Genomic DNA, 24,687 nt, shown 5'->3' on the forward strand with positions numbered 1-24,687 from the left:
CCAATCAGATTTCCGATTGAAGAGAAGCCTGGGTCATATATCAGCTTGAGCAGCTTAGTTCATTCATGCATAATGTTAGCATTGATTCACAACCAAGAATATCAGAGGTTGAATTGTGATGGATTTATGGCAGCAATTTGAAATAAAAGATGAAAGTGTTTCGTAGCTGATTAGTCAATTTCATGGCAATGATCATAATTGATGTTTGGGAATGGGCATTCACACAATACAGTCATTAAAATCTAATTTAATTTGAATGCTAAAATCATGTTCTGGAATGTGAGATTTTTTTTTTTTTTTTTTTTTTTCGATTAGAAAGAAATTTCCATTAATGCAGCCAAACGGCACATACAAAGCAGAATCCATCCAAGAGATAAACTTACACCAAGCAAAGGAAAGATGAAATCAAGAAACACACGAGTAAATCTATGAAAATACCCAAGATGCACAACTCGTGCTCGTACTGCAAAGCAGAGGCCAATCAAACGATCGTAAAGCATGTCTAAAATAAATTATAGGTTGTAACCATAGAGTGGCTAAGCTACATCAAGCACTGATGGATTCCATAACCAAACCAAACCAAACCAAACCAAAATAGAAACAAAAAAGGAAATCAGAAACTCAACCTCAAATCAGAAAACGCCAAAACTGTAGAGACGGGCCAGATCCGTAGCGGATCTGGCAGTGGGATAGTGGTGACGATTAGGCAAGTGACGGAGGAGGAGGGATAAGGCACATCCATATCAGCAGGATGGAGAAGGAGAACCCAGCACACTTCCACCATGGGGGAAAGAAAACACCGCACCAAGAGGAAGAGATTGGAAAGAAACCCTCCCAAGACTTATTTGGCAACCAGAGGGCAAAAAAAAAAAAGAGGGAGAGAGGAGAGAGGTGGCCGGAGGCCGAAGCCTCCTCCCCCTCCCCAAGCAGCGCTGCACTGGAAAACCCTAAGAAATGGAGTAGAGAGAGAAGCTCTCATTTAGAGAGAGTGAGAGAGAGAGAGAGATTAACACTACAAATTGAAGATATCATAGAAACCAACAATCAAGAATTGCAAACAATTAACCATGATATCATAGAACCCAGCGAGCATCCAACCAGTAGGCTCACATTAAATGCTACAAAAGCAAAATGGGTTCATGTTAAAATTTTGATGACAACACTATAAAATGATTTCCTTTACAAATATGTCCAAATATGCTTTAACAAAATACAGCTGTTGACAAATTACTCCTGCAAAACAGTAAAAACATATGTTTATTTTGATTTGGATGAAATATGAAACACAAAACTCTCTCACAATTTATGTCCTAAGATGTTTTGGACTTCACAATGAGCTGAGCATCTTGATGTCATCCATTTATCACAAGATTGAAGTAATAACAAAACTAATGGACTCGTGGAGTGGAATTTCAACAGTCGAACAGAGGTCTAGACAAATATAAAAAATTCATGTCTTACCAACTTACTTCTAAGACAACGCGTGAGTAAATAAAAGGTTACAACACGCACACAATCTTTGATTATAAATTTAAGAGGGGGCTCTTGCAAGCACATACCAAATTTGAGGAGACCGTTTTGGCAACCGTTATTCATAAACAATCTCATCCAACTTTTGTGAACCGGCTTCCATCAATCACGCTCATTTGTCATTTGACAGAATCTGACAGGGGCAGCTCATGGGAAATCAGTCTCCTCTCATCATTATCATCAAAATTAAGGGGTTCCTCAGCTTCATAATCTATTTTTGTCACACTTTTTTCCAAATCCTGTAGCTTATCAGATCCTGAAACATGAAGTTGAGAGTATTCTTCTCCTGAAGAAGGATTTTCTATCCGTTGCATCTCTGACTCTATTAAAGCATGCATTCTTGCCCGATCTCTGTCTCTTGGATATGTACAGTAGAGGAAGGAGTAGATGAGGCAACATATCACAAAAGGAAAGCCAATTGCTGTGTAAAGTGCCTTGGCAAGTGGTGCGGCATTCTCTCTATCTGTTTCAATTACTTCTGAGTCTGTTGAGCCTTTTCGAATTGGTTTATAGCCAAAAACATGCTGAGCCAGAATCCCAACTACCGGTGGAGCAAATGAAGATAGTATGGTTTCAAAAGATCGATCCAAAGCATAGATGCTTGTTCGAGACCTCTCAGGAACTATCTCTGCAAATATTGGACTGCATACATGTTAACAATGAAAGTTAAATAATGTATTAAATTTTGCAATATCACCGGCTCATGCTCAATTGGATATTAACCCTAGTTTGACCTTTTGCAAGAGCTGTTGTCTGAAAGAGTTTCGATGTATAGTTATATAATTCTTCTTGGCTATCCACACTTCTTTTATTGATCATGTTTTTATAGTTCTCACACCACTTATTAGGGGTATATTTTTGGAAAGCATATTGGATAATGGATAAATGTGTAAAGATAAGAAATACATGGACTGACCCATTAACTCTAAATATTATACGCTTACACTGCTAAATAAGTGCAATAACACCATCAATGCCTACAATAGGCCAATATCAGCTCATAGAAAAAATGTTACTCTTCATATCAAATTAATACACTCAAGTTTTATTTGAGGAAAAAAATTGCTACCAACTTTCAAATTCTATCCCTTAGAAAATCAGAAGACAACTAACATGGCATGAAGTAAACCAAGGCACAGCCACTACAACTTGAATCCAAACAAAAAAAATTTCCAAATAGTGGCACACTAGATTCGAACAATGGTTTTAGACCATAGTTACCAGAACCAAGGATACCGAAACAACTTGCATATGCAATAGGGCACTTTTTTTGTCTCGAAAAGACTCAATTAGTGTTCCAGTCTTCTCCACTGAGGGGAAGATGGAAAAGAAAAACCACCCAACAACTCCACCCCTACAGCCTACAGGAAATCCCCCAATGCTAGTTCACCCAAGCCTGGACCCTAGTCTTCTCTGCTAGAAGTGTAACCCACAGTCCAAACAGCCTTGCCAAACACCTCAGAAGAATCCAAGCCCCCATGAGCCTTTGGCACACACACAAAAAGAGGTTTCAGCAGGCAACACTTTAACCCAGTGGCCCTCCAAAAATGACCTCGACCTCTGCAACAACATCTTCCCTTCATTTGACATGAAATCCCGAAACACCTTTGTAGTATCACCCCACCCAACTGATCCTCTGCCTTTCGGAATGCAGGTGTTTCTCCGCCTTCCATCCCTTCTCATCACTAACTCAGAGTAACTCTCCCTATTTATAAGGCTTCCAAGTCTAAAGTTTTCTGCTCGATCTATAAAATATGACGAAAACCTCCCATATGCTCTCATCTGCTCCTTCCTTTACCTGGCAACTTTGAGCACATGTTATGAAAGAAGCAACACACCAAAAACCCCATGGGTACTTCCCTTCTTTCCAAACTCCTCACATATTTATTTATTTATTTAATTTGGGCAAAAGAAACATATCGAAGAGAGAGACCTAGTTCTCTCCAAATTTTAGTGATCTTTTGTAATCATTCATGTTAGCAAGTACCATATATATTCAAGGTTCCCTTGAGGTGTAAGTTAAAATTGTTGGTCATGCCAATTAAGTGTCATTGTGCAATATTAGAGATTTAAAAAAAGCCCATATCTCCAATTCTGTTAGCCAACATACATGAGGAAAAACTATAATTGAGTTTGAAGAGACATACTTATTTGTAGCTGGAGCATTCCAGGTTATGATTAATCCCATGATGACCAAGATAAAACCATGCAGGAAGGCTGTGGAAGGATCATCAGGCAATGCTAACAGCAGTATTGCAGCTAAAGGGATAGCTGAACCGGAACTTATCTGTGAAAGAATTATTCTACCAGAATTTGGAAAGCGTTGAGCAAGGATGTCCCCCATCCTTCCTCCAAATAGACCACCAAGTGAACCAGCAATAACAAAAAGAGTCCAGAGTAATGCCACTGTCTTGTGGGAGAAGCCAATAAGCTCTAACCACATAGGGGCAAATGACATAGCTGACCAAGGAAATGATCCAGCAACACCTTGGGCCACAATTATTTGGAAAGATGGTATTTTTATTACTGACATTGCTTCCTTGAGCAGTTCCTTCAGTTCGGACCAGAAGGGTTTTTGTGGAATTTGAGCTTCAGCATTACTATCAGAAAAGTGGGGATCATTGGCAAAGAGGCGGACCAACATACCGACTATAACACTAATTAGCCCAACAAGATGGAAGGCTATTCTCCAACCAGGGATACCCATGAATGATGTTGAGGCTATCAGCACTGCACTAAGCCCACCAATGATTGAGCCAATGTTTCCTGTTAATTGTAACCATCCAAAAGCCATACCACGATTGGTCTCATCAGTTGAATCAGCAACAAGGGACTGAATGGCTGGTGTGACTAGGGCAAGTCCTATTCCATTCAAACCTCTTGAAACTGCCACCTGAATAGTCAATTAAGACAACTAAGCACTAGATGATGCAATATATTGTGCGAAGGAAAACAGTACAACGTCTTAACGAAATTCAAGGGTTGCAAATAAAAAATCTCAACACTCCCCCAGCATTATTTTACATTACCTGAAAATATATGGAATGTCAACCCAGAAATGAGTTTTTCAATTAAGACCTGTGGCACTAAATTTATGAAATTTTGGTCTTCTTATGCAAAGGATTTTATGAATATTTGTTGCATCGTGGCTTTGTCAAGTTGAGATGTGTATCTCATGATCTGATTATGTTTGAGTCATCAAGACTGAAATTGTAGTTGACAAATCCAAGAAGCCATATGTACTCTTGCCTTATTATTAAGCTAATACAACAATATGCAAATGCATCGCCATTACACCTACGAATCTCGCCATTGATGTTGCATAAATAATGCATGGTTCAACAACACAGGTCATTAAACCAAATGAAAATGTAGTTCCTTTCCTTTTTGTTCCAAAATAATTTAACACACAATAACTCGACTCTTAACCCAAACAAATCACCCAACCAAGCACAATTTAACTAAGAATCCAATACAAACCAATTTCATTTCTCTATGGCTTAAAATGGGTCAGTTTCTTTTCAGAAAATTTATTTTAAAATTTCAGCACATAAAGCAAGAAATGCTTACCTGTATACATACAATCCATCAAATTTTTTCCTGATATTGTCTGAAAATATTTACAATAGGATTCTTGCATACAAGTGGCAGGCTAACCACATCATCCCATTTTTATGTAGATTCAAAAGTTAAAACAAATGTATATCTATGCGGCCTGATTTTTACTAATTCAACAATGCTAGCTACATCATGGAAACCAACTCAACTACTCTATTTTAACATGTCCAAAACATTCTATTGCTACTATTCTCCTCGTTTGAATTGCACCACTTGTTTATTTGTTTGGTTTGAATTGCATCTACATCTTTGAAAGACCAAAAACCATATTAAAATCCACCAATAACCCATATTCCCACTTCTCCAAACTAATCCAACTCAACAGGTCGCAATAAAACTACATGTCCAAGCATCTCCAATCCTTCATCAATATCTTTACCAAAAACCATATGATTAAAAGAGTAATTTTGGTTTCCCACAAAATCTCACCACTTTTGGTGAGATACAAAACTTAAGTTTGGCGTGATTTGGCTTTCTCACCATTACTCACTGAAGGGGGTAAATGTGAAATGCGTCGGGTCCAAGCCTTGGGCCGGCCCAATCCACTAAAGTCCAAATCCAAGTGGGTTAGATGAGTATATGATCAAACCAATTGAGCCCAATTTCGCGATCAACGGTCCACCCAAGTCTTCAAGCACTTAGGCCCAACCCGCAGTGGAAAGGCTAGTCCAGCCGTGGTGCTGGGCTGGGCCGAGCTGCGAGACTGAACCTATGGGCCGAATAGAAAATAGGCCGAGCCCATACAAAGATATCCGAATGGATCAGCTCGTCTCAATGAATGATCCTGTGAAAGACCGAGACAAGGCATAATGATGCCGAGCTGAGGCACATCGGTACCGAGCTGAGGGAAGCTTACAGGAAAACGTGGAAGTTGTGAATGTGTGCATGTGCAAGTTGCCACCTCAACTGGTCCCCTACACCTAGAATCACGGAAGTTATTGAACCAAAGGAATGTGGTTTGTTATCAGCATGACTACAATGAGTATATGCATTCAATGACAACAACCAGGTGGTCTCCCACCTTGACCAATGCTAAAAGGACACCTGGCAGCATCTAAGCTCCATGAACCCATCTTGAGAAGCAAGCAAAGAACCCTATATATACTACATGAACTTCACATTGAAGGTAACTGATCTATTCCAAGCAAAATCACACTTAGAGATAGACTCAACTTTATATACGCTCCTTCTCCGATCACTAATTCTCACACCGGAGGGGTTATCCGGCCAACCCCGGCCAGGCAGCTCTAACGGTGCTTCTCGTGGCAGGAACCTCAGTCCCTGGATAGTCCAACCAAGTGCGGGGCCCCGATCCACTTTCATCTAGTGCGGAATCCAATACGCACAATTGGTGCGGTGAATGTGGATCACTTCATCGCTAAGCTCTGCACCCAGTTCTGGCAATGGGGATTGAGGACGTTCCGCCTTCAACACATACTTCACAGACGGAGAAGACGAAGGACAAAGGTTTGGCACTCCCGACAGTTCTGGAAGAACGAACTGGAAACAACAACCGGACTCCTGAATCCGTTGAGCATCGATTACCCTTCGCTGGAGGCTCTTTTCATCACTTTCTTCTGGAAAAGGATTATAGAGATCGAATCATAGACTCCATGGGGATGGAGATGCAGGAGCTGAAAGCCCAACTTAAAAGGGTGTTGGGTGATCCAACGGAAAAAAGAACGGAAGCAGAACCCTCTCATCTGCAACGAAGGAGCTCATCTAGAGAGCCACCAGTGAAAAAATTCACCAAAAATGAGTCTGGGCAACGAAGCTAGCCTATCCCGGTACAGAGTGAAGCGGCAAGCAGCCACACCCGTGGGTCACACCGGAGAAGGGCTAAGAGGCAGAAGACAGTCAGGCAGCAAACTGAGTACCGCCCACAAGACCTTCGTACTTGGTTGATCAGCAACAAGCAGAACGAACAACATCGGGATCACCTGGACCGTACTATTCACCAGAGAGAACACCGAGCGTTGGATAGGCTCGTCTCCTCACCATTCTCCCCGGAAATTGAAGCTATGAGGCCTCCAAAGAAATTCACCCCACCAAAGTTCACTTTATACGATGGAAAGTCAGACCTGCTGACGCATATTAGCCATTACAGACAAATGATGTCTCTATGGAGCCGAGATGAGGCACTGATGTGCAAAGTCTTCCCATCCAGCTTGGGAGAGACCGGACTTCGATGGTTCGATCGACTCCCCGCTGGATCGATTCGTGGCTAGAAGCAACTCTCCGAAGAGTTTCTAGCCAGGTTCGTCTCCAACACTAAGATTCCGAAAGAGTCGGATACACTGTTCGGCCTTCAAAAGGAGCAGGAGGAAACGCTGCGCAATTATGCTAGGAGGTACTGGGAAGAATACAACGATCTGGAGGAAAATGTATGTAGTGAACAGATGGCCATCTTGTCTTTCAAGCATGGCCTGCGCCGGAAAGTAAGTTGAGGCAATCACTCACCAAGCACCCGACCACAGCATTAAAAGACTTGCGTGCTAGGATTGAGCAATACGCTCGCCTCGAAGACGATCAGATCCGCATTAAGGTAGCGTCAGCAGAACAAACAGCTCAGCACAAGAAGAGAACAGATCGAGGAGAACACAGAGGGATCACAGTGAATGAAGTGGATAAGTCCAAATCCCACGATGCCGTCGTGACTGTGTTCAAAGAACCAATTTATCGAATCCTAGAAAAGATCAAGAGAGAGCCCTTCTTTGTTTGGCCGCCGAAAATGTTGGGAAATCTGGCTCAGCGCAATCAGAAGCTCAGATGCACTTACCATCAAGACAGGGGGCACATTACTCAGAACTGCAGAGCACTAAAACAACACTTGGAAGACTTAGTAGCAGCTGGGCACCTTGAGCATCCCTCTCGGCTGATAATAAATGTGATACACGGGACAGCGACTCAGGAACCTAAGGAGACACTAAGAGAAGCGATTGCTAAGGCTGTGCAAATCCAACAAGTCATGTCAGTGGAGCCCGTATCGAAAAAGGTACGCGCAGTATCCAAATCCCCCTTGTGCACTGTTTCATTTACTAGAAAGGATTTAGAGGGCATACAGCACCCACATACTGATACACTGATTATAACTGTGGGAATCGGGAAACGATTTAATGTAAAACGAGTCCTGGTAGATCAAGGCAGTGCAGCAGATATATTGTATTATGATTTGTTCAGAAAGCTTGGTCTCTCCGAGCAGCACCGCACCCCAGCGGCAGCCCCGTTAGTCGGTTTCAATTCACAGCCAAAATGGCCGCTTGGCAAAATAGTGTTGCCAGTCGTGGCAGGAACAAAAACCCTCCAGATAGAGTTCTTGGTTATTAATACACCATCTCCTTACAACGCCATACTTGGCCGTCCGTGGATTCATCAGATGGAGGCACTCCCTTCAACCTACCACCAACTCATCCGTTTCCCAACAGAACACGGAGTAGAGCAGATCTTAGGGGACCAAGTTGCGTCCAAACATTGCTTCATGGCAGCATTAAAGACAAAGCAGCTCTGCAATTGGGTACAGACGGTAGAAGTGGCCGAACAGCCAGTCTTGGAAGATGTAGGGGGAGCCCCAGAGGAAAAAATAGTAGAGGATTTGGAGAGAGTCCTGGTAAAAGAGGATGACCCAGGAAAGTACTTCCTTATCGGTACCTCGCTAGGCGCTGATGAGAAACTTCAGCTGCTGGAACTGCTGAGGGAAAATATGGAGGTATTCGCATGGTCAGCATATGATACTCCAGGGTTAGACCCAGAATTTGCTTGCCACAAGCTCAACATCAACCCTTCAGCTCGGCCCATTGTGCAAAAAAGTCGGAGATCCTCAGTTGAGCACACCGAAGCAGTAATCGCCGAAGTCGAAAAACTCCTGGCTTTAGGAGCAATCCGAGAAGTTCAGTACCCGCAATGGTTGTCCAACACAGTTGTAGTCAAGAAGAAGAACGAAAAATGAAGAGTTTGCGTTAACTTCACTTGCTTGAACAAAGCCTGCCCTAAAGATAGCTTTCCGCTGCTTCGCATTGATAAACTAGTAGACTTAACAGCAGGGCATGAGCGCATGAGCTTTTTGGACGCTTATAGCGGTTATCATCGGATACCACTGTTCGGTCTGGATCAAGAGAAGACAGCATTTATCACCCCGAGAGGAACTTACTGCTACAAAGTGATGCCGTTCGGCCTTAAGAACGCTAGAGCAACCTATCAGCGGATGATCACTTGGATGTTCAAGGACCAACTGGGAAAAACCATGGAAGCTTATATAGATGATATGGTAGTCAAGAGCAAGTTCGCTACAGACCATCTTACAGACTTGAGAGAAGTTTTCGGCATACTAAAAGACCATCAGCTTCACCTCAATGCCTCGAAATGCGCTTTCGGGGTAGGAACAAGGAAGTTCTTGGGATATATGGTCACTTACAGAGGAATCGAGGCAAATCCAGACCAAATAAAAGCAATACAAGATCTTGAAGTATCAACAAAGGCTAAGGAGCTGCAAAAACTGGCTGGAATGGCAGCCGCACTGAATCGGTTCATCAGCAAATCTTCAGACCAGATGAAGCCCTTCTTCGAGCTTTTGAGGAAAATGGCAGCATTTGAATGGAGTTGCGAGTGCACCGAAGCACTGCAAAGTCTCAAAAGATACCTCAGTACACCTCCCCTTCTGTCCACTCCAGAGCCAGGAGAGGAGCTGTACCTCTATCTAGCAATCTCAGATCATACCGTAAGCGTAGTATTAATTCGAGAGGTTAACAAGGAACAGAGACCTGTATACTACGTTAGCAAGACTTAACTAGATGCCGAGACACGGTATCTACCATTGGAAAAGTTAGCTTACGCGCTGTTTATCGCCTCAAGGAAGTTACAACATTACTTCCAGGGACATACCATCAATGTCCTCACTGAATTCCCCCTCAGATCTGTATTTAGCCGAGCCGATTTCTCTGGCAGAACAGCAAAATGGGCGGTAGAACTTGGCGAGTTTGACATTCGGTATCAACCCAGGACAGCAATTAAGGCCCAGGTCTTAGCAGATTTCGTCACAGAATTTGCTCTCACCCAGAGTACCGAACCAGGGAATCTAAGTTCGGCATAGGTGCCACGCATCACCGAACAAGGAAAGCCCTGCGCTTCGGAAGCCTGGAAACTCTTCATTGGAAACATCTAGCAGCTCTATGTTGACGGGTCGTCCAATAACCGAGGTTCGGAGGCAGGAGTAGTGCTTATCTCACCAGAAGGATTTATCTGGGAACAGGCTCTCAGGCTCGGTTAGAAGGCTTTGAACAACGAGGCAGAGTACGAAGCGTTGTTGGCCGGCTTACGCAGTGCCGAACACTTCAGTGCAGAACAGCTTCTTGTTTTCAGCAATTCACAGCTAGTGGTAAACCAGCTTTCTAGGATCTATGAAACATGGGATGAAAGAATGGCCATGTACGCAGGCAAGGCCAGAGACTTACTCAAAAAGTTTCAATCCATACGAGTGGAACGAATTAGTCGGGACAAAAACAGCCATCCTGATGCTCTGGCTTGTCTCGGCTCGTTAGTGGATACCAAAAATGCCAGAAAAGTTTGGGTTGAGTTCGTGCCAGAGCCAAGCATTGCATCTCCAATCCTCTGCAGCAGCGTAGAGCCGAGCTGGATGGATCCAATATTTGCTTTTCTAAAATCTGGTACTCTCCCCGAAGACAAAAAGGAAGCCAACAAAGTTAGACATAAGTCAGCTCGGTTTTGGATCTCACCATCTGGGAAGCTGTACAGACGCTCCTATCTTGGCCCTTATCTTCTATGTGTGCATCCAAATCTGGTCGAGAATGTTCTCTACGAAATTCACGATGGGATTTGTGGATGCCACATCGGCGGAAGATCGCTGGCGCACCGAGCCCTCACTCACAGGTATTGGTGGCCACAGATGCAACAAGATGCTCAGCAGTGCGTATAGAAGTGTGACAAATGTCAGAGGTTTGCTCCATTCATTCATCAGCCAGCCAAAACTCTCACCTCACTCACCAGCCTATGGCCCTTTGCCCAATGGGGTCTGGATATTGTAGGACCATTGGCGCGAGGCACTGGGAACAGGCGATTCTTCATTGCTGCAACCGACTATTTACTAAGTGGGTTGAAGTCGAGGCATTGGCAAATATCAAAGAAGTAGATACGAAGCGGTTTGTTATGAGAAATGTGGTGGTGCGTTTCGGCATCCCGCGGGTACTGATTGCGGATAATGGAACACAGTTTGATAGTAAGATCTTCATAAAGTTTTGTGCCGACCTCAGGATTGAGTATAGGAACTTTTCTCCAGGGTACCCGCAAAGCAATGGACAGGCAGAAGCCTCAAACAAAACCATCATCAACGGAGTAAAGAAACGGCTTGAGCATGCCAAAGGAAAATGGGTTGAAGAGTTACCCCACGTGTTATGGGCATACCGAACCACAGCACGGCGATCAACGGGGGAAACACCTTACTCACTAACTTATGGAATGGAGGCCGTCATCCCACTCGAAGTCGGCCTCCCAACCCTTCGGTCTGAATTGTTTGAGAGCACCAGTAACGAGGAAGCTATTGCACAAGCACTAGATATGGCGGAGGGCCGAAGAGAAGCAGCACTGATCAGACTTGTAGCGTATTAGCAGCAGCTCATCAAAAGTTTCAACCAAAAAGTTTTCCCAAGGCAATTTACACCAGGAGAACTGGTCTTGAGGAAAGTTATGGATCACAAAAGGGTGCCTAGCGAGGGCAAACTTGGGCCTAACTGGGAAGGTCCCTACAAAGTCACAGTTGTTATTGGAAATGGAGCTTACTACCTAGAGGATCTGAATGGCAGAGCTATACCTCGGCCCTGGAATGTAGCAAATCTCAAGAAATACTATCAACAGAACTATCCCCCACCTTCTCTATCAGAATGTAAAGGCATTTATCTGTTGACCAATGCAAATGCTTCCACACTTCTCTCAAACTTATCAAATTCTTGTAATTAGCTTTGATATTTATCAAATGGAATTAGCTTTGGTTCTTACCAAACGGAATTAGCTTTGATGTTTATCAAACGGAATTAGCTTTGGTCCTCACCAAATGGAATTAGCTTTGATGTTTATCAAACGGAGTTAACTTTGGTCTTAACCCAAATGGACTTAGTTTCAGAACCACTAGACGGAATTTAAATTTGGTTAGCACTCAAACATGCTAAGTGGAATTGCTTGGTGGAATAATGTTTGGCAACTAAATTGGACTTTAGCCGAGTGGAATTGCTTGGTGGAAACCACACTAACATATCTTAAGTAAACGTCTTTGAATCCACAGAATTCCTTAAGTACCAACACGTCAACACTTCAGTACTGATTCAAACAAACAGAGTTGGAACAAGCATGACCAGGCTATGTTAGGAGAAAGCTCCCAGCGTTAGTCTTACTCAACTCCAGGTGGGGGCAAACAATTATTTTTTCAAACCAACCTGGACCTGAGTAAGACACCTCTTCATGCCTTTATCTCATTCAAATGCATCTGCGCTATCAAAGTTGCAACAGACTTAAGCAGTTCTATTTAAGAGCACAATCTTCAATACCAATCTTACTTAGCTCCAGGTGGGGGGCAAACAATTGTTTTCTTTTAAAACCAACCTGGACCTAAGTAAGATCCACTTACAAACTCAAGCACAATCATACCACACATCTGTTAGCCACATCGAGCATCAGTTCAGCCCCGAGGTCCCAACAGTGCTTGGCCGGGGGCAAACAGTACAAAGCCACATCGAGCATTAGTTCGGCCCCGAGGCCCCAACAATGCTCGGCCAGGGGCAAGCAGTACAGAGTCAGACAGAGCATCTATTTAAAAGCAGTATAGAACCAGACCGAGCATCTATTCGGCCCCGAGGTCCCAACAGTGCTTGATCGGGGGCAGACAGTATAGAAAACATTCAGACATAAAAGCTAAACAGTATCAGACTGCAAGTTCAAAGAGAAAATTCTATCATTCAACAAAAGGCATAGATGGCCTCATAACCAACAGCAAAGAAAAGAAAAGAGAAAAGAAAAATTGTCTTGGCAAGTGCAGAAAGAAAGCTCGTCTTGGAGACCGAGCCACGATACATCAAAACAGAAAAGCAAAAAAGTTCAAATCCTTTCAACATCAACTTTCAGTAACAGAGGGAAACTCAGGAGCAGCATCAACAATTTCGTCCAGGCCATCTGGGGGAGGAAAAGTAGAGGCAGCTCCAACTTCCTGAGAAGTAGAAGCCTCCTTAACCACATCTCTCGTGGCTTCGATCTCCAGGGTTTCAATCCCTTCAACATCCACCGTCTCAGCGGCAACATTACTGTCTTGGGTCTTGTTTGCAGAATCAACTTCTGGGGAAACTTCGGCTGGAGGAACAGCAGGGGTGGAAACAGTCTTTGAACCCAAGAATCTTGAAGGAACTGGGACATCCTGAAACAGGGAAGAGCCTTCAGGAACCAGCGCGGCAGCTAAAGCGCTCATCCAACCCTTTAGAAAGAGCTTGTCTCGCAGCACTAGCACCTCTTCCTTATACGCCGCCCCAACTTCATCCCAGCCTTGTTGCCAATGCTTGGCCTCCAAAGCAGAGCGCTCGGCGGCCATCACGGCAATAACGGCTTCCAGTTCGGCCACCTTCCCCTCGAGTTGAGCCTGTGTCCCAATAGCAGCCTCCTTCGATTTTTCAGCTGAAGCGACAATCTTGTTCAACCGAAATGCTTCCCTCTCCGCGGTTCGGCGTCTTTTCTTCTCTGTCTCCAAGCTTACCTTTAGTCTCTCAGCGTTCATTACGGCCTCCAACACGGCCCTTTCTAGCTCTTCAGCACGGGTAATGGACAGATGCATTCTCTGGATACACTGCAAAAGACAACGAAGAATTAAGAGAAAAGGAGACAGCAACGCAACAATAAAGACAAGTAAAACGAGGAAACACTTACAGCAGTCATCATCTGAAGGGTACCCTTCAGGATAGGAATATCACGGGGCCCATTATGGTCGGCCATGTCAATCGGCATTAACAAAAACATAGTCAAATCAAAGGCAAAATCTTGTGAAGCGACAACTAAATCAGAAGTGGAAATGGACATGCCTTTATGCGACATTGGCGGCTCCCATTTCTCAAAAGTCTCATCCTCAGGAGGATCCTTAGAAGCTTCCCCCACCACTGCTTTGCCAGCCTCTCTTCTTCTCTTTTTTGCTTGCGCAGCAACCGAAGCTGAGGGCTCGGCAGGAGTCACAGGGTTTCCAGAAGCTCCCACCTCCATCTTCACTTCCATGAGGCTCTTCGCCTCGGTCCTTTCCGGAGGGGTTTCCAAAACATCGGAGGCTCCGAAAAGCCTCGGCCTCTAAATCCACCAACACCCTTCTCTTCGCCACAGACCCGCCCCCTGCGAAACTGGGGGCAGGGGAGGGCGCTCTCTCAGAAAGTGCACCTTGACTCCTACGACAGTTCGTGACCAAAGGAGTGAGAGACGTGTTGGTCTCGGTATCAGAGTTCAGAAGGGCAGCAGCGAGCCTCGCCTTCTTTGGAATAGTAGAACGGTAAGTAGACTGGTATTCCAATAACTCGGGTGTAGATCTCTTTTTATACCTCAGGGCCGCTTTTATGGCTTCAGCATTCTCTTAGTTCGGTCTTCGTTGGAAACGAGAGGCCTCTGCAAAAAAGAAGTGATCCATTAGAGCAACATCCAAAATAAAGTAAGAAATACAAATGGCATTAGAAGGAGAGGCCCGAACCTGGGTGGGTCTTTCTGGGGCATCCTCTCAGACTGAAACTCAGTTCCGGTGGGAAACTCTCAATTTCCACCAACTTGTAAGAAATCATCGTTGTGTTTATCCGAATCGAGCAACCCAGTAACCAAATGGCAATCAAACGAGCTAACACGCAAGTAATACTTGCTGTGGTCTTTGTTATGAGAAAGAGTATAACAACCTAAGATATCCCATATGTCAAGGTTCAAACCCAATCGTCTATTGAGGGCGGATACGCCGCAAACAACACAAAAAAGGTTCACAGATACTTGCATTGGGGTTAACTGGACTTGATGGAGAAACCGGCGCACCAACGGATCAAGAGGAAACCGAACCCCTCCCTCGACTATGGCCGCGATGGGAAAAGCGACGGTATTCCTCGTGCCCATACGCTTGGCGTCTACTTTCGCCAACGAAAGGGTAACGTCGTTGGGAATATTATAGTCCAGGCGGAACATAGCCATGGCCTCGGGGGTATCAACCAGCGAGCGGAACTTCCCCATTTAACAAACCTAATGGAACAGAGGTAGGACTCAGATAACAAAGTATGGAACACAAACAACGAGTGGGCCAAACAAGATGATCAAGACAGGAAGAGGCAAGAGAAGAAGAATCACAAGAGGACTTACAGAGACTAGAACAGTGGTAGCAGAGCAAGACCGGCGGCGAAAAAGTTTGAGCAGAAGCACCAACGGGACTGGTTCAAAGGAACGGGAAGAGTTCTTTCTCTCTCTTTGAAACTCTCTAGAGGAACGAAAAAGCAGATAAAGGAATTTGTATTGACAGCCAGAGCATTAATTGCACCAGTCGGCGCGCAAGTACACGGAGCACGACCTTCGGTATGGAATCGACGCACTATCTCTGCACATCTATCCCACATCGCCACGTGCCACCATGAAAGGACACATGCAGGGATTGTGTGTCAGGATTGAACCGCCACTAAGGCCGAACTGGGGAAAATCGAAACGACGTGACGCTTGGGAAGCAGAACAATAGCTCCCCCCAAGGGGAACCTTAGCGCGAGCTAGGGGGCAAATGAAGGAGGTAAATGTGAAATAAGTCGGGTCCAAGCCTTGGGCCGGCCCAATCCACTGAAGTCCAAATCCAAGTAGGTTAGATGAGTATATGATCAAACCAATTGAGCCCAATTTCGCGATCAACAATCCACCCAAGTCTTCAAGCACTTGGGCCCAACCCGCAGTGGAAAGGCTAGTCTAGCCGTGGTGCTGGGCTGGGCCGAGCTACGAGACTGAACCTATGGGCCGAACAAAAAATAGGCCGAGCCCATACAAAGATATCCGAATGGATCAGCTCATCTCAATGAATGATCCTGTGAAAGACCGAGACAAGGCATAATGATGCCGAGCTGAGGCACATCGGTATCGAGCTGAGGGAAGCTCACAGGAAAACGTGGAAGTTGTGAATGTGTGCATGTGCAAGTTGCCACCTCAGCTGGTCCCCTACACCTAGAATCACGGAAGTTGTTGAACCAAAGGAATATGGTTTGTTATCAGCATGACTACAATGAGTATATGCATTCAATAACAACAACCAGGTGGTCCCCCACCTTGACGAATGCTAAAAGGACACCTGGCAGCATCTAAGCTCCATGAACCCATCTTGAGAAGCAAGCAAGGAACCCTATATATACTACATGAACTTCACATTGAAGGTAATTGAACTATTCCAAGCAAAATCACACTTAGAGATAGACTCAACTTTATATACGCTTCTTCTTCGATCACTAATTATCACACCGGAGGAGTTATCCGGCCAACCCCGGCTGGGCAGCTCTAACGGTGCTTCTCGTGGCAGGAACCTCAGTCCCTGGATAGTCCAACCAAGCGCAGGGCCCCGATCCACTTTCATCTAGTGCGGAATCCGGTACGCACACTCACTTAATTAATTATCCAAACAGATGATGAGAAACTTCATTTTGTCTATTTCTTTTCCTTTTTCACCAAACCTCTCAACCCAAACGGATTAGGATTGGAGATAGTTTTGTTTCATAAAAAAATGGTTAAAACTGATTTTTAGGATAATTTATAATTTTCCAAAAAAGAACTGATAAAAAAAGAGAGTACGGATTGGAGTGTTCCATATCATATCAAGCTTTTTATTCATTTTCACTCAGAGAGCATCTCTAATTCTTGCTCTCTTTTCTTTTTCCCATCAAATTTAAATTTGATAAAAAAGTTCTTAAAAACCGTTTTCAATCGTTTCATCAAATGTTTATCAAATCAAGGGAGAAGCATTTTTTTTCATGAAATTGATAATCATCAAATCATTCATCAAAATTTGATGAAATTTTAAAAGCATATTTTTTCATTAAATTTGATGAAAAAGGAAATTAGGAATAAGAGGAAATTTGAAAATTTAATTAAAATTAGAGTAGTTCATATCAAATCTTTCACTGTTTTTATTTATTTTTATTTTTTTTGCCATCTAATATGATTTTAACTTTGAATAAAAAGCTTAACTTAATACGATTTACTCCAACTTTTTCATCAAATTTTAATCAAAATCTTTATAAAAATTTCTCTCTTATCCCAAATTTCTCTTTTTATCAAATTTGATGAAAAAAATCATCTCCAATACTTTATTTGAGTTTTCAATTTGATAAAAAAAAAAATAATAACTCCCTTAGTTTAATGAAATGATTGGAGATAATTTTTGAATATTTTTTTTATCAAATTTAAATTTAATAAAAGAAAAGGTGAAAGATTGAAGATTGCCTAATGTTTTATCATTTTAATTTTTTTACAAATTTAAATTTAATGACTTTGAATTTGATGAAAAATAAACTAACGATTGAAGATTGTCTAAGAAACTCAATTTCACTTGCCCACAACCACATTTTGTGACCCTACAACAACAAAAAGTACATGGTAATCCGTACATTAAATCAAACTTATTTGCCAATACATATGTAGTGTGTGTGTGTGTGTTTATGCTAGAACTAGAAAGATGGAGAGAGAGAGAGAGAGAGAGAGAGAGAGAGAGAGACCTCCAAGAAAGTGGAGGAGATGGCGACGAGAAAAGTGGCGGCGGCCCAGAGGAAAGCGCCAAGGGCAATGACGTGGGTACGGTTGTGACGGACAGCGAGGTAGGCGGCGAGTGGGTAGCAAGCCGACTGTACTATGGATCTGATGAGAGTGAGTGAGCCGAGGCCAGTTGGGTCGGTGTGGAGAGCCGCGCCGACCTCCTTGTAAACTCCAGGAAGCAGAGACTCGTCGGCTCTCTCCATGATCCCAGCCAGATTCACCAGTATCAAAGTCAACGTCTCTGATTTCATCATCATCACTCTCTCTCTCTTTCAAAACAAAACACCCTCCTCGTCCTCCTCTGTTTTGGCTCTGCTCTCTCTCTCAAGAGAGAGGGGGGGTCTGAATTGATCGTTGACTTGACTTGGCTGGGACCGTCATATTATTCTATGTCCGAACCATCGAAAACGGTAGTTCCGCAATTTTGGTGTCCGAAACATCGAAAACGGTAGTTCCGCAATTTTGGCTCTATAATTATATTATTTGATTTGAAATTAATTGTTGTAGATTTATGGAATTTTTGGTGGAAGGTCTCGATCTTAATTTTTCTTTCAAAAAAAATGATAAATTGAAAAGTTTTTATTCATTAAAAATAAATACAGTTAAAATATGGTAAAAATATTTCTAATTTTACTAGTCTCCTTCGCAACATCTCAGACTTACATCACCACCACTGGCGGACATCCGAAGGTTGCCGGTAGTCTACGGCAATCAATCGCCGGCTCTAACAAACAATTCTTTACATAAATCTCTCACAATCATTTTTTAACAACAATCACACCACCTCCACCACACCATCACCACCACTTATAAAAATCTATTCAAAATCCAATGGCCTCTTAGAGAGAAGTCAAGTGATCTCTATGGTATTTTATTTATAATTTTTTTGTAAAATGTTATAACTTTTTTTTATCACTAAATGTCATAATAAAAATTAAGATAAATTATACTTACACTTTCTGAGAATTAAATTCAATACATATCACCATTTAACATTTGAGAAATTATACTAATCCCTTATCATTGTAATTATTTAAATGGAATGAAAATATTGAACCCGTGTACTCTCTTTTTTCTTGTTTTGCTTTACTTCCTCTGTTTTTTTTCCTTTCTTTTACTTTATCTTTTTTTTCAATATAATTTCTTCTATTTTTCTACTAAGAGTTGTTGTCTTTTATATAAACAGAAAGTTTGTAAAATGAAACTATTAATTACGAGAATGAGAATGTAATTTTCAAAATGTCATGAGGTGAGATGTAATTAGACCAAAATATCAGGGAGTGTCAATATAATTTACCCTAAAAGTTACGAAGTGTTATAATTTTATCATTTGAAACTTTAAGGTGCAAACAAATTCTTTCTCGTAAGACCATGAATGAAAAATGAATTTGTTCACAACATTTAATTGATCCAAAATCATGGTTCTCGTATTCAAAAAGCACATATTAACCCTATTTGTAATTTTGAAACTTATGATTTTAGACGAATAAAAAAGTATATTTTGTCCATATACTTTTTAAAAAAAAGATCTTAATAGGATTTAATTTGATAGTAAGGCCTCGTTTGGCAAGTGACTATTTTAGTCAAAAAGTTAAAAAGTCACTAAAAAAATTAAAAAGTCAACAACTCATATCAAAAAGTCAAAGATTTATTTTTCTCTCTACTTTTTTGCACATCTTTTCGTAAAAAATTAAAAGTCATCCTAAACATATTAATTTTTTTTACATCACATTTTAGTCAAAAAAATTTTTAAAAATTATTAAAAAAACGTGTTCCCAGACCAGACCTAAGAGGGTATCACGTGGTTTTATCACATGATGCACATTGTAATAGAATAATATTGACTCATGTTAAGGGATAGAGATGATTTACCTTTTTTATTTTGTTATTCTTAATTTTTCAAGAGCACCCAATAATAATACAACATAATATTCATTCCATATTCAAAAAATCTCAACTAATAGTTTTTAGGATTTACAAAAAAAAAAAGTTATATGATTTTACAAAATTTGAATTTATTAATTTATATGATTTTAATAAATTTATATAATTTATATGATTATAATTTATATAATTTATATGAAGAAATTAAACTGGGGAGTTTTTTTTATAAAAACTCTGGAGAAATTAAAATCTCAATTTATTAATTTCTCTTCAATTTAAAATTTGAACTAGAGAGGGTTGTTAGCTCACTAGGTACCCACCTATTGGGGAATTTTCTTTTTTTTTTTCTTTTTTTTTTTTTTTTGTTTTGAGAACGAAACAACCATCATGAATACATACATTTCTGTCAACTTTATGAATACATACATAATTCAAACATTTTGCATAAGCTAGAATATCATGAACAAGAGAAATAACATGTCAATCCTCCTGACATCGTTACTGTTGAAGCATCTGAACTAGTACCTGACAGTCTGTGTACACATTTATATGTTTCAAATCTCATTGTATAGCCCATCGGATGGCATCCAAACACGCATGTGCTTCAACTAGTAAGGCATGCGATAAGGATGGCTTCATCACAGCCTGCCTTTTAATCAACTGTTGCTGGTTGTCCAATCAAATCCATGCAATTCCAGTGTGGTCGGTTGGTGATGTCCATGAGCCATCAATGACAAAATGCCAAGAATCAAATGCACTGCTAGTGTCTATAGCATTCTGCAAAATACAAAATTTAGATGTGTTAGTGCCTTGATTATTTTCAGAAGTAGAGCAAGTTCCATTGTCTGTTTTATTAAGACATGAGGACATATCAAAGAGTTTCCTGGCTTCCTCTAAGGTGTTGTCAACATTTGGGACAATGTGTTGGAAAACCACCTGATTTCTTTGTAGCTATATGGCCCATAGAATGGCAACCGATTGGATAACAATTTGAGTGTCATGGACTTGTTCAATCCAACCCAATAAACCATTGAAAAAAAGATACTGGTACACCAATTCTAAAATCCAGACCCAAAGGCGAGCCCCTCCATACTCTTTGTGCCCACTCACATTCAAAAAATACATGTTCAATTGTCTTCTCATCATTGTGACATCTGGTGTGTCTAGTGCTAACTTGGACTCCACGTTTTTTTAATTCTCATTGTACAGGAAGAATTCTATGAAGACATTTCCAAATGAAGACAGTCCATTTTGGAGGTAAGCCTATATTCCATAACTTCTTCCATACCTCTTGAGTAGAACTAGTCCTATAAAACATAGGATAAGTACGAATCAAGGCCTATTTATACCCAGATTTTACAGAATAGACACCATTTTTAACTAGACTCCAGACTAGTCTGTCTTCACAAGGATAATTGGGTATATGAATCGACATAATAGCTCGAGAACAGTCTACTGGGAAGAACAATTGTAGCAAATTTTCCCTCCAACAGCTGTGATCCCAGTCAATAAAATGTTCAACCTCGTATATCCGGAAGAAGTCGAGTAATCTCCCTTCCTTGCAAGGGGTTGAGCGTAGAAGGAATCCATTGATCTTCGAAAGGCCTAATTTGTTGCCCATTCCCCACTACCAAATAAAGACCCGACTTCAGTAGATCCCTACCCCATATGATACTCCGCCACCCCCGAGAAGCAGTAGAACTCAAAGGAACATTAAGGAGAGATTGTCTAAGACAGTACTTACTCAATAATACCCGTGACAATAACCCATTTGGATTAGAAATCAACCTCCATGCCTGTTTTGCAAGTGGAGCTTGATTGAAACACGTTAAATCCTTAAAACCCAATCCACCCCAATCTTTTGGGAAGCATAAATACATCCATTTTTTTCCAAGAGATACCTCGCTCACCATTGGAATTCCACAGGAAATTCTGATTATTTTAGAAATTTTGCTCAAAAAATAATTTGGCATTCGGAATACCAACATTAAGTACATCGGCATCGAATGTAGCACATGTCTAACCAAAACCCCTCTACCTGCAAAGTTTAACATCTTACATTTCCACCCTTGTAGCTTAGTTGTTATTTTTTCTAAAATTGAATTAAAATAACCCCTTTTGATCGGCCCGAAAAACCCAACTTGGCTCCTAAATAAATGCCCGAATGAGTCCCAACTTTAACACATAAAATTTATTATAGACTCTGTTTGTCAGATTCCAACATATTTAGGCTCGAGAAAATTTTCGATTTTTGAAAATTAATACGAAGCCCTGTCTGTGAGCAAAAAGCATTCAAGAACCATCGTAAACACCATACATGGGATAACTCAAAAGTTTGAAAAATGAAACAGTCATCTGCAAAGAGAAAATGATTTACGAGGGGGGCTTGTCTACAGATAGCTATCCCTTTACATATTCCTTGATTTTCAAGATGAGCAAAACTATTCGATAAAGCTTGCATTACCAATAAAAACAAATAAGGTGACAAAGGATCCCCCTGCCTAAGACTTGCTGATGGATGGAAAAATTCAAATTGGCTCCCATTAATTAATACAGAAAAGGAAATAGTAGAGACACATTGTTCAATCAACCTAAGCCAATGTTAGGAAAACCCCATTTTTTGCATTATTGTTAATAAAAACTCTCACCTGACCCTGTCATAGGCTTTGTTCATGTCTAGTTTCATTCCAAACACGGTTTCGACCCTTTTTGTGTTTTTTAATATATTCTACGAGTTCATGTGCCAATAAAATATTATCAGAGATCAACTGCCCCTTTAAAAACATGCTTTGATTAATGGAGATTAAGTTTGGCAGAATTTCTCGAAGCCTATTTGCTAACACTTTGACCCCTATTTTATACAACACATTGCACAGACTTATTGGACGGTAATCATTCACAGTGAGTGGAACCTCCTTCTTGGGTATTAAACATAAAAATGTTGAATTTAATGACCGAATTAAGTGTCCAGAATTTAGAAAATTAAGCACACACCTGCCATCTGATTGTCCCACTTCATCCCAGTATGTTTGGTAAAAACCCTCTATGAACCCATTAGGCCCAAGAGCCTTTAATTGGGGAATTTTCAAAATTAACTGTTGAGATTTTTTAGGAATTTTTAAAAACATTCCATATTTTCTTTAAAAAGTTTAAAACAAGTTTGAGAATTTATGGCGCAAAAAGAAAAAAAAAATAAAAAATGAAGCACTTAATAAAATAATATATGAAATATTGCTTTGAATAGAGAATTATGAAATGAATGTTAGTGTATATGTACATGTACAGTGGCGAAGGGAGTGAGGGACCAGGGGGTCACGTGACCCCTGGGACTTTGGGATTTTTTTTATTTTTTTATTTTACAAGCATAAAGAAAATATTTCAAATAAAAAAGTTACAAAAATATTATTAGAGTGAAATGTCAATGATATTTTAAAAATTATGAGAACAATAATGGTTGTTTTGATTGAAAATGAAGAGACTACTATAAACTATATTATCCATGAAAATTTTATGAATTTTTTTGAATATAACGATGATGTCATTATTAGTGACATGCAAGTATAAGTAATCTTACTATAAGGATATAGAATTTATTGGATTGTTAATTATATTTGACATGTAAGATTCATTCTCTATATATTTATTGATGTCACATACCAATCATGACGTGATGTTACCATTATATTGAATTTTTAATCAAATTTTGTATAAAAATAATTTATCATTATATAATTTATTTTAAGACTTATATCCATATTTTTTTTGTATTGTCCGTGACACTTTACTTGGTTTGAATTTTCTAAAAACACTTTTTAGAAAATTTTATTTTCTTATTTTCTGTATTTTTTGTTTTTATTGAATTTTTTTTTAATATTTTAAGTAATTTTTTTAATTTTTAGACACACTTAACCTAAATACACGTAAAAAGTATAATTTTTGTGAAAAAAATCTTTGAAAAATTCACTAAATACCAAAAATACAAAAAAATAAAATAAAATGAAAATTCAGTACATTTTTTTATATTTTTGTATATTTATTAATTTTTTAAAATATTTTTTACAAACATTTTACTTTTTAGAGACATCTAAGTAAGATGTATCTAAAAAAGTTTAAAAAAAATGCTTAAAATTTTAAAAATGTTCACTAGAAATAAAAAAAATACAAAAAAAACAAGAAAAACAGAAAACTCAATTTTCAAAAAACTCAAACCAAACTCAATTTTGATGTTTCTCGAAATCAATTATAAAAACTTACGTGAAATATTTTAGTAAAAATTTTTGATATTATAATTAATAAATATCCTCTCTAATTTAATTTTTTTTGACTCCGTCACTATACATGTAATCAATATATAAATGTGTGCATATGGCACTTTGATGGTGCACCTAGCAAGGCGCCGTGGATACACTTTTCTATTTGTTAGGAGAATGTATCATTTGGTTTAAAATACGATCCACACAGTATAACATATACGAGTTTTACTGATTTTTAAAAGTAAAAATTTTATTACAAAAGATATTTAGGAATCAATTTTTATTGTCATAAGAATAGTCGTTAAAAGGTCGTCGTAAAAAGTCAAAAATAAAACTTTTAGAAATGAAATTTTGAAAATGTCACTAACAAATACGCTTTTCGAGATAAAATAATTTGATCTAAAAAATATACATTTTTTGAGACAAAAAAATTTGGTCCTAAAAAGATAATAATTCATCACTAATTTCTAATTTTTATTGCTAAAAATGTAATAATCACACTTTTCACAACAAAAATATTTGGTCCTTAAAAAAAAATTTGTTCCTAAATTTTGATTTTTAAAATTTTAATTTTTTATAGTAACACCATAGATCACCGATCCAACCGTCAAAATAATCAGTTGCAATCAAG

At 40.1% G+C, this 24,687-nt stretch overlaps 2 protein-coding genes across 2 annotated transcripts; both read right to left on the bottom strand.

The window, feature by feature from the left end:
- Positions 1–1,243: 1,243 nt before the first annotated feature.
- LOC114289390 (uncharacterized) lies at positions 1,244–18,595 on the bottom strand. Its single transcript, XM_082889189.1, has 3 exons — positions 17,883–18,595; positions 3,678–4,423; positions 1,244–2,172 (listed from the first exon to the last, which is right to left on the bottom strand). Exons 1-3 carry the CDS (start codon positions 18,174–18,176, stop codon positions 1,650–1,652), a joined length of 1,563 nt encoding a protein of 520 aa, XP_082745315.1. The 5' UTR covers positions 18,177–18,595; the 3' UTR covers positions 1,244–1,649.
- On the bottom strand, positions 13,085–17,875 carry LOC145799593 (uncharacterized). The gene is made up of 3 exons (XM_082889194.1): positions 14,861–17,875; positions 14,062–14,778; positions 13,085–13,981 (listed from the first exon to the last, which is right to left on the bottom strand). Exons 2-3 carry the CDS (start codon positions 14,398–14,400, stop codon positions 13,262–13,264), a joined length of 1,059 nt encoding a protein of 352 aa, XP_082745320.1. The 5' UTR covers positions 14,401–14,778; positions 14,861–17,875; the 3' UTR covers positions 13,085–13,261.
- Positions 18,596–24,687: the final 6,092 nt, after the last annotated feature.

The sequence above is a fragment of the Camellia sinensis genome, chromosome 1 (assembly GCF_055761805.1).
Source record: "Camellia sinensis isolate YWXY chromosome 1, ASM5576180v1, whole genome shotgun sequence".
In the NCBI taxonomy this organism is placed as follows: domain Eukaryota; kingdom Viridiplantae; phylum Streptophyta; class Magnoliopsida; order Ericales; family Theaceae; genus Camellia; species Camellia sinensis.

What these genes read in the sequence shown, in the direction of transcription:
- LOC145799593 (XM_082889194.1), bottom strand. Translation starts at nt 14,400, where the DNA reads ATGGAAGTGAAGATGGAGGTGGGAGCTTCTGGAAACCCTGTGACTCCT. An exon ending in CCCTTCAGATGATGACTGCT is followed by an intron (nt 13,982 to 14,061) that starts GTAAGTGTTTCC and finishes TGTCTTTTGCAG; the next exon opens with TGTATCCAGAGAATGCATCT.
- LOC114289390 (XM_082889189.1), bottom strand. Translation starts at nt 18,176, where the DNA reads ATGATGATGAAATCAGAGACGTTGACTTTGATACTGGTGAATCTGGCT. An exon ending in TCTCCTCCACTTTCTTGGAG is followed by an intron (nt 4,424 to 17,882) that starts GTCTCTCTCTCT and finishes TTGACTATTCAG; the next exon opens with GTGGCAGTTTCAAGAGGTTT. An exon ending in AATGCTCCAGCTACAAATAA is followed by an intron (nt 2,173 to 3,677) that starts GTATGTCTCTTC and finishes ACATGTATGCAG; the next exon opens with TCCAATATTTGCAGAGATAG.